Source organism: Centropristis striata, chromosome 15 (genome assembly GCF_030273125.1).
Source record: "Centropristis striata isolate RG_2023a ecotype Rhode Island chromosome 15, C.striata_1.0, whole genome shotgun sequence".
NCBI lineage: Eukaryota > Metazoa > Chordata > Actinopteri > Perciformes > Serranidae > Centropristis > Centropristis striata.
This window is the reverse complement of record NC_081531.1, coordinates 29991112-30009974: the sequence shown is the minus strand read 5'-3', so window position 1 is coordinate 30009974 and position 18863 is coordinate 29991112. Positions and strand designations below refer to the sequence as shown.

General features: G+C 39.7%; 1 protein-coding gene across 1 annotated transcript in view; it reads right to left on the bottom strand.

Moving 5' to 3' along the window:
- LOC131986685 (roundabout homolog 2-like) overlaps positions 1–18863 on the bottom strand; it is an 86900-nt gene that overhangs the window by 8276 nt on the left and 59761 nt on the right. The window contains exons 9-21 of the mRNA XM_059351754.1: positions 17851–18056; positions 15420–15501; positions 15123–15288; positions 14477–14643; positions 14265–14386; positions 11878–12109; positions 6548–6672; positions 6271–6442; positions 4964–5140; positions 3403–3429; positions 3217–3256; positions 1562–1689; positions 658–930 (exon numbers count right to left, since the gene is read on the bottom strand). Coding sequence (XP_059207737.1) covers positions 658–930; positions 1562–1689; positions 3217–3256; positions 3403–3429; positions 4964–5140; positions 6271–6442; positions 6548–6672; positions 11878–12109; positions 14265–14386; positions 14477–14643; positions 15123–15288; positions 15420–15501; positions 17851–18056 — 1917 coding nt within the window. The remainder of the gene's footprint in view (positions 1–657; positions 931–1561; positions 1690–3216; positions 3257–3402; positions 3430–4963; positions 5141–6270; positions 6443–6547; positions 6673–11877; positions 12110–14264; positions 14387–14476; positions 14644–15122; positions 15289–15419; positions 15502–17850; positions 18057–18863) is intronic.

Genomic DNA, 18863 nt, shown 5'->3' with positions numbered 1-18863 from the left:
TTTCAAATCTGTCTCCCACCCAGTGTTCATTATTTCTCCTTTTTGTGTGCTGACAGCACATTAAGACTTTTTTCTAAATGTTGACATTTCTTAAAGAGGCACCAAAACCTGCGGCGAACCACTTTAAGTTGCCTGCATACAGCTTCCTTCCTTGCGCTACTTTATCTCCGCTAAGCCTGACATTTAGCTGAGCACACAGGCTATTGTGCAAAGCTACAAAAGTACTTTACTAAATGTATATACACTGAATAAATAAGTCAGAACACTGAGGGATTTTCCGCCATCACTAATCAAGTTAACCCAAAGAAATGCGTCATGATTGGGTGACATTTCTGGGCTAGATGAGCTCCCGGGGTAGAATTGTGATGAAGACAGAAATGTAATTAAGAACATTATCCTAGGGGTCCATTTTCATTGAATGTGTAATTTTAATTCCCCCTTTTTGTTTTGCTCTCTAGTTTAGTTTACCAACTCCCTTGCAGTAATTTCCCAGAGAAAAAAAACAAACTCTACCTGTCATTTTATTGCAAAATGCTGCTTTTACTGGGCACTGCTGCAGTCCACAGAGACTCAAGATACATAGACAAGAGTGCAAACATCCCACCACGAAAAAGAAAAACAGAATTGAACAGAATTTATCTTCATTGTGGCTCATACCAGTGCCAGGGCGTCTGTCAGTTAGCGAGTAGCCCAGGTTTGCTATTTCCTGCTGGGCTTGCAGAGAAGCCTTCCAGCGGGGATCTGGCCTGTCCACAGCCAGCTCGTGGAAACTGTTGGACTGGAGTATCTGAGTGGTGGCGTAAGGGGTGGGCTGACTGCCCCGCGCTGGGCTGCTGTAGCCTGCCTTCCCCATGAAGTCAATACTGCTGTAGATGGCACCATCAGACAGCATGGTGCCCGTCTTCTCCACTGCCGCTGACGGTAAAACATCTGAGATAAAAGATGAGGACGACAGAGCGAGGACGGAAGGGGAAAAGGGATCATGGAGAGATAAGTTGACATGAAGTTAACGATCTTTAAGGTCATTAACACTCCCTGCTGCTCTGGCACTCTGTATTAGTTAAATACAGGTCTCAAATGGACTTGATATAAATGAAAGTGATTATCTACTGCCACAATTAGCATGCAACACGCTGTGGGAGCCCGGTGGAGTGTTCACAAGAGGGATATTCAAACAGCGCTAACCTTCAGCCCCAGTGTCTTGCACATATAATGCCTGCAGCTCACCAGGGTTCCAATAAGCTGAGAGAACATGCACAATAAACACATGTGCTTGAACTAAATAAAACCTTGAAAAAGGCACAACGGCAGGGAAAGAGAGAGAAAGATGGGCAAAAAGTATATGCAAACACCACAAACTTAAATATCAGGCTTGTCAAATCAAATTAGTAAAGTATTGCCCTCAAAGGCTCTTTTAATTTGCATGCGTGTTTGTTTGTGTATGCATGCTTAAGTGTGATGTCCTGTCACTGTGCTTCCCAATGGATGAGCATCAAAACTGTCTGACCAGGCATTGCTAAAACTGTATTTTCCAACACTCCAGCCTGTTTATGTTTCCTACCTCCTCGGCCAAAGTTGCTGCCGCCCTTCGGACTCCCTAAGCTGCCGTTAGCTGGGAGGCTTGTTGAGGGCCAGGAGTCAGCCAACCAGGGGAGGCCTGGGTCACCCGCTTTCAACAGCCCTGGACGGCTGTGAGAGGATGTTTGCAGAGGGAGACAAAGAGAGGAGAGAAAAGGAGAGGAGGTAAGACAGAGAACCGGCAACATAGTTAAATCTCCAGCCTGCAACATAACAGTATTGTTCATTTTCTTCCTGCTGCATCAACAACAAATTGATGTGAAAACTCATTCAGCATATTCTCGCCTGTGGAGCAGCCCCGGCGCACAAGCGACAATAAACAACAGAGAGACATAAAATGGCAAGTCTATAAATCAGACTTCTTTCTCCCCTTAACTCCACCACCCCTAACTCTCCCCGGAGAAACAAGGCAGGCCTAAATACACACTAAATCCACTTTAGAGCCTTAGCACAACAGAAATTTACATTTTAAATTGAGAATCATGGACAGCCTCTGGCAGATCGGCAACACTGGCGCACCGTCTCCATAGCAACAGAGACAGCAAAAGCCCATTAGGTGGTTTAGGAAAGCTACCGTGTCATTTTGTCTTAGTGAAATACAACGGTCATGAATACAGGCTTTGACTTCAAGGTAGGAAAGTTGTGGGCAGAAATTCAGGGAGAAAAAAAAGACAATTTACTACCACTTCGTATCAGCTGCTGAAAAAAAGGCAAAACATTCACATGCCTCGTGCATCCTGTTTGCATATGTTTGCTTAATGTGCAGCTACACACTGAATTTTCCACTGAGGCTGATTCGCCAAGTGCCAAGGGAATTGTTCACAGCTGACTTGGTGATGGCTCAAAGGTGTTCAAACAATTACATCAATAATTTCCATTTTAGAATACACAAGCATATACATACATTTACATACATTTGGTTGGAAACACGTGCCAACACCAACACAGTGACACATGCATGAGTATACAATGTGGAGGAACACTCGTGCACACAAAAGGGTTAGACAAGAAACTGTTTATTTTTAGTCCATTATTTGCAGCATTTGTCCTAGCTTTGGGCTTATCTGCTTGCTTAGGTGTGACAAAACGGAAAGAGGGAACAGAGAGGAAAAAAAAAGTCTTTCAGTCTTTCACTTTCTGAAAAGCAAATTCGGCCCATTCTCTTGTGCGATATTCGGCGATATAAAGGTAGGTAAGCTCTCAAAGTCCGGCACTTTGTAGTTTCGGCAGCACATGCAACCCATCACAGTGTACTGTACGCCAAGCTTTTTCAAACAGCACATTTATCACCTCTCCCTTTCTCCCACGACCTCCCGCTCTGCCAACAACCTCAGAGAGCCAGTGAATAAAACCCTCACCTGCATTAATTGGTAACACTCACTTCAAAGGAGTGATTAATGATTTCATCAAGTGTACATCAGTGCACATTATACACTGAAATGAGTAAGCAGCGGGAATATTGGAACATGTATGCAAATTGCATTCATCACGAAATAATTCTTCATTACAGATGTTACAATAGGCTCCTGTCATTGAGAAGACAGATTGAGCATTATTTTGTGTGGCAGTGAAATGTCAGTGGGAAAGCTCTCTCTGTAGGGTTACTTTGATTTTTTAAAGTTAATTTTATATTCTTACCTTCCATTTCTGATCAGGCCTCTGTCTCTTTGGAATGTAACTTGTAAAAAAAGGAAAGACAAGAAAAAAAATGACTGCAATTATTTTGTCTAAAAATGTACAGCACTGGTTCGAATGACTAATACATTACAGCTGTCAGAATGTAGGCAGCTAAATTACTGTGAATTTCAAGATGTAAAGACATACCTGCACGAGTGAAGGTGAAGGACTGAACTGCAATTCAAAGGGAAGAAAAAGTGTCATAAATCATACATACTAATATCAAAAAGATGCAGCCATATACTCATGTTCAAAACATTCAGGAAAGCAGGTGCAGTCCTTTCATCTTTGCTTTACTTGTTCATGGATCACTGATGGTCTGTCAGCACTGGTCACATTTTGATGAAACTCTGGGCGCTGATGCATCTAACCACTGCATTACAGCATTTTCTCAATTACACTGATTGCCCCGAGGGATAAGGTTCAAATGAAGGTGACACATTTGACCCTTTTTGCCCTGCGGCTTTTGAATCATCATTGTGTTTATTATTTCTTCCAAAATACAAACTGGAGCATGAAGGGTTTTATAAAAAGAGAAAGAGGAACAAGAGGTTTATATTGAAATGAGGACAAATTATAATTATTTGTGTTTAAAACAACAAAAGGGTTTTTTTTAAAAAAAAAACCTGGTAATGACAAATAACTTCAATTCAACACTGATGCCTCCATATGACCTACTTAAGTGGACAACACCATCAGTGAAAAGATAAACAGCATAGAAAATAGAAGGCTGATACATGGACAGGATCAGAAAAGAGAAAAACAAAACAATCAGATGAAGATATCTGCAGGATTTTAAAGGATTCAAAACCAATCCTGAATTGGCTGCCCTCTTCCAGACAGGTATGTAATATGTCTATTTTATTCATGAAATAAATTGCAATATGTGGATTTACATTAATATTTGAATTTATTTTGGTGGCTAAAACAAAGTTTACTTGCTTCCAAGACAAATAAATGCACTATCCAGATCAAGATATACAACACAAGGCAGTGGTGCTCATGGAAACACCCCCTCTTTTGTCCACAGGGGCAACACAATCAACACATAATTAAAGTTCCTTATACTGTAATTTAAGGGAAAATATTTAACATGCCAAATAAATCAAATAATATTTTCTATCTTAACAATTCCTGTATCAATTATACATTTTTTGTAAAATGGAAATGTGGAGTTTTGGAATTAAACTCCTCAATTTATTTGAGAGACAGGATCAGAAAAGCAGCACTCAATCATGTAAATCCCTGCTGAATTAGGAAATCACATTGCTCTCTCCCCAAGTCACTACAATGGAAGCTGCAATACACATTATGATAATGGCACACAGCTATATGCTTGACTCATGGATGGATAAGAGAATATTTCATACGTAAACCTAGACGTGCCGTGTGTTAATGTGCAAACAACACCAGCCATGGTCAGATAATGGAAGGGGATGTTAAATTACTTATCTCGCATGAATGTATTAGACTGTTGAGGTGCGATGCTGATGGAACTCAGCACAGTTGATGCACATCAGTGCACAGTGAATTAAAGTAAATAGGGCCTATTTCCATCTGTGCTGAATATATTTCCTTTGTTCTGCATTTTAGCCAGCTCAAATGGAGTCACATCTGTGATGACATCAGCTTTCATCGGAGAGAGAGAGAAACCTACTATGCTTTGAGATTCTGTGTTGGTGCAGAACCATGTAAATTGATTTTTTACCTGCATAGTTGCTGAGTCCCTTCCTCTTTTTTCTCCTCCAGTACAGCCAGGCACTGAAGCCCATGAGGACAATCCAGCAGGCCCCTCCCAAACCAGCGATGAAGGCCGGCTGCTTCACCACGTCTGAGATGCTATTGTTACCTTCAGATCCCGTCATTACGTCTCTCAGTTCTGCACCTGTGGTCACCACACACAAACACACACCCCACACAAACAAGAAGAAGAGAGAAATGAACAAATATTTATATTTCAGTAGTTGCAGTGCAAGAAAATAATTTGGGATGAACATGAAATCAATTCCATTTCCATTATTGTTCATGCCTGAAATATGAAAAAAATATGATGAAAGAGGGCAATGTGAATGAAAAACAAACCAACTAATTACCCGTATTATTTGTCTAATTGTGTGTATGGGTCCCTTTTTTTGGCTAACTCACCAGGAAACTCAATTTAGAAAAATAGTGCAAGAAAAAGATCCATTGTTCAGGTGTAATGATGCACTTAAAGATAAAATAAACATATATTAAAGACACTGAGACCACAGGGAACAGCTAAAAGATGAGACCATACATAAAAAAAAACATAAATAAAAAAAAAGATACAGGGGGCAACTGTGGTAAACGCACAAAAAAAAAAAAACACACAACAAAAGAAAAAAAAAGCATCAGTGCATCCAATATGTAGGCAGAGTAAATCAATTCAGCAGTGCACTTATCAAGTTGAGCTGCAAGACACGAGATTGACAGAGCAGCTCTGACAGAGTTTGATTTTCTGTTGCAGCTACTGTGCTGTGAAATTAGATTCACAGTCTCCAGCAGGAACCCCCCACACCCCACCCCATCATTAAGCTTCAGTCCACAGGCCTGTGTTTCCCTTTCTCTGTGCGTTAAGGGTGTTATTATATATCAGTCAAAAGTCACAGATGAAGAGCATCTGGCCTGGGCTGCGATATTGATTCTGGGCTTATATACTCTGGGCATGCTTTAGCTGTTCGATAAGATGTGATAGGCTGATAAGCTCCTACAAAAACACTGTCTACTTTGTTAGCGCCAGCTGCCCACATATTGAAGAGGATTATTGATATGGCTAACAGTACTTGGCACAGTGTTACCAGACACTACACTTAATGAACCGCAATTGATTTCTCAGTAGACGTCTGCGTTGTAAAGCGCAATCTTCTTTCTTCAAGTGCGATAAATTGATAAATCATTTTTCCAGACCCCCCCAGTCCGCGACGGAGACCTAGGTCCCCCATTATGAGGTCATTTCATTTGACTTCAGGTTTGGTGTGTGTGAGAGTGGATTACCCAAGATGATGAGCTGGGGTTTGCTCTTCACCCCCACCCCTGCACTGGTGCCTGCAGCCACCTCCACATGGTACTGCACTCCAGTCTGCAGTCCCCCAACTACCACTGAACGGATGGTTGCATCCACAGACTTGTTGACATGAAAGCGGGTTTCGTTGGCCAGACACCAGATCTGACAAAGACAGACACGCCACACAGAATTCATTGTAATGTTGTACAGTACATTACTGAAATATTCCATTTTTCTACAGCATATGAGGTGCAGTTCGATCTTTACCTTGTACTCCTGGATGATGCCGTTCTGCTGCTCGGAGGGAGGAGGGTCCCATGACACGCTGATGGATGTGCTGTTATGGCTCCCAACTGTCAACACTGTCACTAGCTGTGGAGGCGCACCAGGTGCTGATGGGTGAAGAGCGGTGAAACGATTAAAAAAACAGAATACAAAAACACATACAAAAACAGAGAAGAAAATCATGGAGCATATTGAAAAGCGTCTCCTGTTTTTTTATTTCAAAGAGGGATTTGTCTCACTCACTACCTCAACTCATATTCATACAGCAACTCATACAACAAGGTCCTCTCTAAGCCAGCGTGGCAGATGGCTACCAGAGCACTTCATCTCAATTTCATATCTTAATGATAGGACTTTTTTCTGTTTTCTGCACTGGGACCTAAAAAAAAAGCACCATTCTTTCATTATATTGAGTTTAAGATTCTATAAACTTACTGGCATAATAAGTAATACACAGTCAGCATTTGAGGTTCACATTCTCCTTTACTAATTACATGTACAATTACTATTCCGAGCAGACCAGCAAGTTAAAATACAAGTGAATTTCTTCAGCCAAGAAAAAACATGGCCAAGCCTAGTAGATACCATCATTCCCATAATAGTCTAAAGCCATTATGACCATGTGTAAATGCATTCAAAGTAGCTGTATTCAATGTTGCATGTCTCATCTGAATGAATATGTCAGTAACGATGTATTATAATGAGGATTCTGAGATGGCTTGTCAACAGAAATGTAGCGCTACAGTGCCAAATTCAAACTCCTTCTTTAATGAGTGATTTTTTTTTAAATATATCAAACTGGCCTGATAACCTGCATGGGCAGATTGGTGATTTAAAGAGACTGCAGGCAGCAGGAGGCAAACACCATGTCTATGCAACTGAGCAAATCATCATCTCTCACTGAACGGACTACATAACCCGCTCTGGGCACACAGTTTCTCATGATTCCCATTAAAACTATCATTATGTTCTGACTGAGTGAATGAAATAACTACTCTGAACTCAATTAAGGAACTGAAAAAATAATGCTATCTGCAGTGGATCCATGTAAGCAGGGTACTGAATGCCACAGCGGTGCAGAGAAGCCAAAGCAGGTGGGCCATGACAGGATTGTCTTGTTTGCCACCTGGCCAGAGAGCAACATGGTTACTGTGACTTCTCCAGATGGGATTAGTTCTGTAGATGGTTGGAGAGAAACGCAATGAACATGGGCATGTGTGTCTTAGGGAGGCAACAGCAAGCAGCGATTGTATTGGTAGAGAAATAAAGTCAGGCCATCCTATAAGAATGAGTGTCTGCGCTAGTTCTGAGACACAACTCTTCTTATCTTCTGACAGCTGGAAAAAGCATTCGGCATCTGTACCATTTAACTCATTTAGTCAATGATGGCAAAACAATAGATTTTTGAAAAGATGAAACAAATCTCTTTGAGTGATTCAACATGTGCTTAAAAGAGAGGCTCTAAACAGATATGGCACATCAGCAAAATATTTGACAACCCGGCAGTACAAAGGAATTAAATCTGCCATATGAGAGGCACTTTATTTTTATTACATTTAACAAATTGACTCAACCCTGTTTGAGGATATCTATATTCAGCCATGTGGATTGTATTGACTTTCTGAAGCAATTACTGTTAAACCAACTTGCACAGATGTACTGTCAAAATACAGTGATAATTCTACTGTTCGGAGAGCAAAATGACTCATTCGATGACAAGACAGCCAAAAAATTTAAAACTCCTACACATGACATATTTATGCTGAAATACCATCTGGTATGGATAGAAATAGCCTTTGCTTTAAACAAAAATTAAGAAGTATAAATGCAGGTTGATTGTAGTAGAATAAAGTCAGCCATAAGCAATTATTTGGACTGCCTATCAATATTCTGAAAAAGCAAAACAAAACAGGATTTTCTCTGTGACTCTCCAGTTTTTAATTTCTAAGGCAATCCATCATCTCTGTAGGCCAAATTTCACAAAATCAAATTATATTCATAAATCTACTGAGGAATAAAACAAACAATCAAAAATTGGAAACTTCCACCAGTGTTGGAGCATTCTAGTTAGTTTATACTTTAAAAAAAGAGAAAAGAAATCATGGATACAAAACTGTTCAGGAGCCGGAGGATGGACTTTTACATATGAACACAGAATAATTACTAAAAGGCTACAGTGACTACTAACAATATGCATTAAGTTTGACAGATCGTCAATCATGCCCTCATGGTATGACAGTGTGTGTAAAATGTTTCTATATGTACAAGGGCTTAAAACATTATAATGGAAGTATATGATGGTCTTTCTCATATTTCTACTACAACCACTACTACTACTAATAATAATAATACATTTTATTTATAATGCACTTTACATTAAAGGAAATCTCAAAGTGCTACAAGTTAAAAGCACAACAGTCTAAATATAAAAAGGATTTAAAAAAAGGCTAAAGACAGAAAGAAAATAATCTAGCTGTTAAAGTATTTCTCATCAGCAATTATTGGGTTGATAGCACTTGTCAGACACCTTTGGTGTTAAATTTAAACATTTTTTTCCACTTGAAAATAGATGACAATGGTAAAAAAAAAAACTACCACATAAAAAAAAAAATCCATGCTTTAAGCGAGTATCTAAAATCTAACATTTGGCATTTTGGAGATTACTGTAAGAATATATATTTTTTTTTTGGAAATGCAATTGCATGGTGAGCATTTTGTTAGTATACCCTAGAAAGGTATACATCATCTGAATGCTAGAGATGTCTAGTTAACCAGTGCCAAGTAGAGACAAGATATTATGACATGGTACTAATGGATTCCTTACATCTTCTAATTTAGTATGACACCAGTAACCCATCATCACTTTATCTTAAAAGCTACAGCCTCTGAAAGTATGTTGGCCAAGGACTCTGGCATCTATAGGGAGTTGAAAATGTTAACTAAAACTACAGTATATATACATATTTTAGTTAAATTAATGTGAGTGCACATTCAAGCAAGTGAGCACCAGATTTCCAAATGTCATTTCAGTGATGCTGCTTCAGCAAACTGCTGGATCTTGCCCAGTCAGTCCAAGATGTACATTAGGAGAAGACAGGAACCATTAAGTGTAGTTCTGCAATTTCCGTATAACAATCCCTGAGGATGAATAATGGCTACAATACCAGTAATGACTCAGGATAACATTACAATAAATGGTCACAACAGCGGAAAAGGTCAAAGAGTATGCTCTTAATAATGCGACTAATACTGATATTAAGACTGATGAACGGAGCAATTTTAAGCAATCAATGCTTCCAATGTCTGAGGAAACATTTCAGTTTTTGCTCACAGCTGTGCAATTAAACAAAAGGCACTTAAGCTGCTTAATGTCCTGCTATACGGGTGGTTAACATAACCTGCTATGCAAATGAGTGCATCAATTAGGCTAATTATTCATGAATTAGCAAACATTTCTATGTCTACATACCTGTCCCCATATAACACATGTGTGATGAAAAAATAATCTTATCTAGTAGAATCATGGAATTCTATTCCAAACTCTGACCCTCTTGCCATGGTCTCATAATATCAGTATATCATCATTTTAGCAGCTATGGACTTTAGCACACCATAGCATTTCCTTTGATTTGCCATTGGCACTGGTGGGACGTCTGAGGACCCTATGGACGAGAGTGATGACGGTGACGTTACTGAGTCTACTGCCTCTGGCTGCATTGCTCACACCAACAACTCATCAAAAGGATGTGAGGATCATTAATCTTAATATACACTTTTCCCCTGTATGCAGTGGGAGACACCAGCTGTTTTGACCTCTGAGACCCCAAAGATGCCCTCCGCTAGGTTTTCACAAAGGCAGTGGCACCTTCCCAATCTGCCTTTGATGGATAGACTGTTTTTCTCATAATTCTGCAGACCAGCACATTTCCGGCCTCTGGAGTATCGTGGATCAAGCCAATTTTTCCTTTACCCTGATGCCTTGTTTCCAGGATACCAAGTAACCAGAGCATGTGCCCCAGTCCACAAAGACCCTAGTGATCCAGAGTGGCCATTTTAATTGGGCTACAGTGAGATGAAGTTCTCTTTGTATGCCCTGTTCATACCCATCCTTATCCTCCTACTGTGAGAAAGATGCATTAATGGCCTCATCATGACTTGCTCTCAGTTCAGTACAAACCATATTCCACACAGTCCAGCTGGTGCAGCACATGACTGTAATAAACTACATGGAGGGGTCCTCCTGCCCAGCCAGCAGGCACAACACAAGCATGCAAGTTCATTCTTGACCTTGGAAACATTATTTTGAGGAAACAATCCCGACCCCAGGGCCTTGTAATCCAAAGCACATTTAGGACTTTAGAAACAGCTACTGTATTGAGACTCTTTACAATCTCCATTTGCAGGCTTTGAGAAAACTTGAGTCCTATTTTTTAACTAATAGTTCTTTACATTTTAGGATTAAAGGTATGCTGACTTAGCGATTAGCCCTTCCTGTTTCTAATATACCCATGGATGGACAGATAACACTCATTCTTAGGCATGTTCTGTAGTTATAGGGAGTATCTTTTTTTGTATTTTAACTGGATTTATGGATGAATATTTGAGATGAACGTCAGAGATATTGATACGCTTAAGTGTTGTGTATCAAGTAAATGTATTCAGATTTGATTTGATCACTTGGGGACAAGCTGTCAGGGCTATAGTTAGTTATTCAAATTATACTGCAAGTCATCCATTTTTTACAAATACATTATGGATAAAAATCATGTTACGTTACACTAATCTGTGAAACAGACAGTTAACCTTAGAAGATTTTGCAACTGATCGTTTGATCTGCATGATAGGATGACACCAAGAAGTGTTATTATAAATTCCAGATTGAAACAGTGTATCACGCAGGTCTGGTTGGTGCGTGACGGAGACATGGCAGCAGGGGTCCGCAGAGGAGCAGAGAGAGAGTTGAGCTTATGTCAAAGGAGACAGTTTCTGCCCTCCCCCCTCTGCCCACAAACCCACAGAGGCCTGGGCTTGTCACAGACCCCTACTGCGCTGTCTGGGAGACCTGTTTTCATGCACAGGGGACATGGCACTGCAGCAGAATGCGTGTGTGGGCGGGTGTACTTGAAATGCCATTATCCGTTACTATCTAGCCATGAAGCCATTACTAGCGGCAACTAAATATAAAAGTGGGTAAAACCATTTACACAAGAGCATCTGCTCATGCATAAGTAACTAAATCTTATATTTCTTGCAACATAAAGTCAGCAGAGAAATTGATTTTGGTCAGGAATGTGAATTAATTTGTCGCTTACCTTCTTCCATGGTGCGGGCTGTCATGGATTCACTGTCTGCACCCTGGAACTCATTGAAGTATGGCCGCACTTTAATCTCATACACGATGCCTTTCTTCAGACCGGAGAGAGTTATGTCCCTCTCTGAGGCGACCTTCAAGTCGTGTATCTGCCATGGCCCTGGGGAGGGCAGCCCTGAAGTCTGCCGGTACAGAACACGGTAGCCTTGAATAAACTGGGATGGATTCTCCACCTGAGAGGAGAGGAGAAGGAGAGTGAGCGGGATGAAGACATGCTGTACGGTAATGATGTGGGAGGTGGCATACATCTGTGTGTAAAGTGCTTCAGAGCTGTGGATCAGCATTCACTTTGTGTCTTCTGTCAGCGACAATGCACGCTTAGTTAATCATACAGTTTAATTAGTAGCAGAGGAGCAAGAAACCACATGAAGAGAGTTGTAGTCTATTTGCCAAAGCTAAACAGCACCCTTGAGTCAGACCCTCAGCATAATTTGGACTCAAAATACTGGATCAAAACAGTCAGTCAGACTTTCTTTCTGTTTTTGCTGGAGCATTTCAGGGGAAGAGTAAAATATGTAACACATACAACTCATAGTAATGGATTGTTAACAAGGGCAGAAGCAAGGAAAGGCTTTTACAAGTGATATAAAGCAGCTGTTTATCATCAGACCAGTCAAAATATATTAAGATGATCTCTTTTCTTCTTCTTTTATCTTTCTCTATGTAGTAGCAGTCCACATCAATAACATAATGATCTGTGAATCCGAAAGTCAAGCCACTCAGAACTAAAGATGTAGTGCCAATCATGTTTTTTATGCCTCTATGTTTCTTGAAAAAATGATTTATATGCTTGATGCCATGGATCAAAATGTGTTCACTCTCCTATTTTTCTTCTTGCATTGTCTTAAAATATAGCTGCAAAATTAATCATGATGAAGTCTGGAATCAGTTATGGATACAACTAAGTGAGTGACACTTTGTTGAGCATCTCAGTTTTGTCATCTGGCATTTAACAGAGTAACATATCCAATTAAAGTTTAATGAGTTATGCAAGCAGAAATGGGAAAACTACATTTGTGCAACTTTTCCCACAGAACATTTACAGGACGACAAAGACTTCACACCAAATCCAGCAGTGAACACAAATGACTTTGATTTACTTGACATTGACTTATGAATGAGTGAGTTTCCTGCTAATTGAGCCCAATCAATTAACTCTTTACAACTTAATTTACATGGCACATATGATACAAACAAGTGCTTCACAGAGCAAATATGAAATAACAAAGACAAAACTAAAATAAATAACAATAAAATATTTTTTGCAAGATAATAACAACATGTTAGAAATTAAAGATCTATAAAAAAGTAAATGACAGGAATAAAAAAAAAAAGTAAAAAAAAAAAGGGTTAGAACATTGCTTAATATAAAAGCCAGATGGACAAGAAATGTCTTTAATTTCTTTTTAAATAATACTAAAAGAGCCTGCTATTTAAAAAGAAGAGGGTTGGAAGAACTTTGTGATCTGGCTGAAAGATAAAATGACCTTTTGTTGTAAGGAGGGCTGTCATTTTGTTTCTTTTATTTTTATGTCCTTCCAATAAAAAGAGCAATGATGGTCTTAACTGCTAGTAATAAAAGCTTTGGTGAGTATTTCAGCATCTTTCTTAGTGAATAACAGTTCTGACATTAACTCTATTCTGAAGATGAAATAAAGGATGTTTTAATGACCTTGTTAGAATGAGAATAATAATTAAAATCAGAGTCTAAAATCACTTCCAATTATGTTCCTTTAGTTTTAACGTGTTGCTAAGTCAAACAACCACTGACTGTAGTTTTTCTTCTGCTGCTTTGGGATCGAATAATGTCCATGTGCCAGTTCAGATCGACCACGAACGCAGCTTTATTCTATCACTGTCAGTATGCGAGCAGCATTACAGCACACGGTTGTTGTACAGACAAGCATGAAATAGCAGATACATGGTGTAAGCCTATCCTGGGTGTGTCATTAACCTACAGCAGCAGACAGTAGGGACACCTTGCCATCAGACAGAAATAACATTTCCCAGATAAAGGGCTGACTGCAAACTGCCTCCAGAAGTGACACATGTAGCACCTAATGGTGATGTATTTGTCCTGAATAGAAACATTTGTCTTGATTCCTGCATCACTTCAAGCCATTCTAAATTGATGGAGCGCCAGCTGCTCAGACTATGAATGTGTAGCCATCCTTCAGTGTTTATTCCGTGCATGTGCCAACGAATCCAAAACATAGTGACATGCCAAGTACAAAGTTCCCAAACAAGCTTCGGCAAGATTTGTTTTACAGCTCGGAAGGTAAAACAAATATAAATCAATGTTCATTTTCAAAAATGTTATATACTCACAGTCCATGTGACCTGCACTGAAGTGGAGCTAAGGACCACGGGGTTATGCATGCTGACCACCACGTCTCCCAACTCCTTCTGCACACGACGATGGTCCACTCCCTGTCCTGGGGGACTTATGTCTGGGAGAGAGAAAGAAACGCAGGCATGAGGAGTTGAATATTAACGCTTATCGCGAAGAATCCATTATAATACATATCTGATCTCTTTACCTTGAGTCCGGACAGGCTCAGACATGGGGCTGGGGTCCCCAAGACCTTGAGCATTGACTGCCCTGATGATGAATAGGTAGACAGTATTGGGTCGCAAGTCCTTGACAGTGAAGTTTGTGGTCTTCACATGGTCTGCCACTGTCTGCCAGCTGTTACTCACTGACTGACTGTAGAGAGAACATGATTAAATCGAATTAATTAGGAGGAATCTTTTCATCACTATAGAAGAGATCTAGACATTTCGTTTTGGGAGGCACTGGTAGGCTGTGCTCATAAAGACTGGAAGCAAAAATCACATGTCACACAGTAATGACATGCCGTACTTGCTTATCAAATCTTTAGAAACACTTCCTGTCAAAAAGAGTTACTAACAATCAGGACACATGCTATGCCTTTGTAGTCATTTCTTTTAGTCTACTATTTGGTAAGGAAAGAAAAAAAAAACTAATTTTAATGTGCCAATCATTTTCTGCTTGAAGTGAGCTTGCGAAATAATTAGCATTGAAATTTAAATACTAGAGGACTTTTCTTGTAAAATTAACTGTAAGCAATCCAGAATGTTCTGCTTGAAACTGTCCACGGAAGCACCCACAGTGAAAGTTTGGGGTCACTAAATGTAGCTGGAGGCCATAGGTCACAGACATACCCAAAGGCCTCGATGACATAGGAGGACACTGGGGAGCCCGCCTCTGGCCCCGGTTTCCATGACAACGAGATACTGCTCTTGGTCACATTAGTGACCTCTGGCTTGGAGGGTGGCCCCGGGAGGGCCGTTGCGTTGTGAGACATGAAGTCTAAGAGGTCAGTGGAGTCTGACAGAGGAGGAAACATAGAGAGACAAAAATTAATACCTGCAAATGCAAATCATATCAAGCAATATAATGCTTTATATGCATTAAAACTGTGTTAATATTTCATATGAATTATTTCCAATGAAGCAGACCTCTGACATCCAAGTAGGCGCTCCATGATGTTTCTCCACTAGAGCTGGTGGCAACGCAGGTGTACAGCCCCACATCAGACAGCTAAGGAAGAAAGATCACAAAGCTCAAAAAAGCTCCCGTTTAGTCTGTAAAATTACTCTCTGAACCCTGAAACAGCTGTTTCAGGGTTTTAAAAGAAAACAAATTCAGCATTTTTAACCAGATGTTTAGGTGAAACTATCTCTATGAACTTGACTGATAAAGATTTTCTTTCTCATACAGTTAATACAGAACTCCAGGCTGTGCTCTTTCGCTGTGTTCCACTGAATCCAATAGTCTTTGTAACTCTGATCCCTGATGGTTTATACAAGCTCTTGCGTCACTCTGGGCTTTTGAAGTAGGTTTGCAGCCTGTAGTACAGTAAAAATGCATTAACCTCCACTGGCCTGCATTTGGCTCGAGAAAAGCCGGAGAGTGGATGAGGAAACTTTAACACCGGCCAATGAAAAATAAAAAGAGCCCAGTAAGAGCTTACATTAATTTTCTTAATTGATTTCCTCCAATAATGGTCACCCCCTATTCCCAGAGCCATCAACATTATCATCGTCAGTGCTGACACAGGGAATAAGAGATATGACAATCTATTTTTTTTTTATTGCCAATGCCTTTGGAGCCACTCAGAACTGTGCTATCTCTCAAGAGAGAGAAGAAGAGAGTGACACAGGAAGAGCACTTTGACACTGTGACAGGACACTGTATATTGCACTTCCTCTCTTATATTACCCCCTTTAGACTCCTCTTACTTGTCCCTGTCCTTGAGTCCTTGAGTCTAACTGCAGCCTCAGAGATTCAGACTAAATAGCAGCATTTAACGACTTATAAAAATCAATACTCGCTATTCATCTTTTAGAAGCAACCCGACTGCACTTGTCCATTTGAATTACATTCAGCTGACATGAGCAGGCAGATGAAAGAAATTCTCTTTCTTCTTTCACATGCAATACAAGGCTGCGATGTACAAACACAAAAACAAAAGTGTGCTTGAGTTTTTCCGTTTGTGTGTTTCTGTGTATGCACAATATGAAGACACTTTCATTATCCCTGGTTTTATTGACAATAGAAGGTATGCTTAAGGTAAATAATGTAACATTATAGATGTCCTTGCCACAGAAGAAGAAAAATTACACTGCATTGTAAACATCTAAGCAGAATGTAAAATGTGTGCACACTGTGATTATTTGCAGGCACACATCTACAGGGGACTCAGCTGATATGGCCCTGAGTAGGAAATGATTATTTTCATTTCGGGGTAAAACATTTTCTGAAAGATTAATTAACAGTCCTTTGTTTTTAATAATTAATCCCCAGGATCTGACAGAACCATGGCCAGTAAAAACTTAAATTGCTGCAATAGCTTGTGCTACTTCAGGTACCACAAAAAGGAAGGGAATCTTGGTAAAAGCTTAATTTGGAATAACGAAAAGGAATATGCTGTTTACAGGACCATAATCAAATTTGGAATATTGGTTAATGACCATCATTTTATTATATTACAGGCCAACAAATGTTAATATTAGAATATAATTGTATTACATTAGGGATGATACAGTTTAGCATAGTTACAATACAAAGTATGAAACTAACCTTTTTGTTTCTGTCTTGTTGATTTTATTTTATTTTTTTATCATTGTGTTTTTTATTTTATTGTTATATGGACCGCCCCTGAGTCCAAAATAAAGTGTTGATTGATTGATTGATTGATTGATTGATTGATTACCATGAAATGGTAATTAGGTAATATTAATAATAACTAATATTAACATTTATTTAATTACAAAATACATTTAAAATACATTACTTGCTAATTATAACCTTATAACCATGAAATTTGCAGACCTGTATATATGTGGTCATTGTAGCAAAGTCACAATTTTCCCAGTTCTCTGCAAATACTTTGGTGCAACAGAGTTAATGGCCAAATTTAAAAAGATAAGACCTGAATGTGTTACATATAATGATAGACAGGATTGACTTTGTGGTATGATCTTTAGTATACTGTGTAATGGAGTTTTTATATCCTATTATGCTGATAGTGTATATGTATTTTATCATTGTGAAATGTAGTTTAAGCATCATTTGTATCATTTTGTGCTGATTATGTTGTTGTTCATGTATAACCCCATCTAGGATCAAGAGTTGAAAATTAGCAATAGCTACAAACTCTCTGTACACACATCAGTTTTATACTTTGTATTGTAACTATGTTAAACTGTAACATCCCTAATGTAAAAAAAATCTTTTCTATACTCTATTCTGAATTCCAATACACCCGGACTTATCTTTTAAGTCTTTACAATAAGTATTAGTATCAGTCTACCATTTAGCCACATAATTGTACACGTACAATGCTGCATGCTAACTCCTGTGTATATGTTATCCACTACAACCCACCCTGGTATTCTGGATCTGAAGGCTGCCATGCTCCAGCAGGGAAAATCGTGGGTCCTTTCCAAGCAGACTGGCACCATTCTTTCGCCAAGTGACCGTGGGCTCAGGGTCCCCTGACGCCTGACACCTGAGCAGGGACACACCTCCCAACGCCTGCGTCTGGTTGGACGGGCCTTGTCGGATAATGGGTGGAGGGCGGTCCTTCAGGGCTAAGGATAACAATTAAGGAACAGGTGTTACTTTTTAAAAAAAACACACACATTTGTACCACTGTAATTTTGATGTCATGGTCTTGGCATGGAGCAATGACTCTCTATCGTAATTGGTTAGATTTTGCCTGATTGTTGGGGTGGGGGGGGGGAATGACCTTATCACAAAGCGTTAATTTGTGATAGTAGTAATTGCATTAGTGACTGCAGGCCCAAGATGTTAGGGTTCAATCTGATGGATTTGTTGTGAGAGGAAGTGACTGTTTTGTGAGCCTTTTCCACAGTAAGGCAGTGTGCTCATGGCACTGCATCACACCTTTGAGCTTTAATTACTAGGTGAGGATTAACGATGCTTCACCCGTGGTGCTAATTACCATACCTTCTTTATAACACCTCTCAACACATTCATGCCTGTCCTCGCTCTTCCTGCTCTGACTCATGGCACACACACACACACACACACACACACACAAAACTAAACTAAACTCTGAATTAGCATGCCAAGCAGAACAACAATATGTCTCCCTTTTAAAGCTTTTTAAAGCATGTTATATCATCCAGAAAACAGCCTCTGCACTCTGCAACAGTAATTTCTGGAGTGTTGAAGCTCTCTAGGCCTTGTAACTACCCCCCGCTTCCAATTTCCTCACTGCTGCTCTCCACTGTTATCAGGTCTGTCTCCATTCGTACAAGTGTTTACAGCAGGTTCCCCCTGCCTTATCTTTCATCACACCTCCTTCAGCACAATGAGGAACAAGGCAATTCAAGCAGAATAGCAGAGAAAAGTACAACTAGGTGTGGGTATAG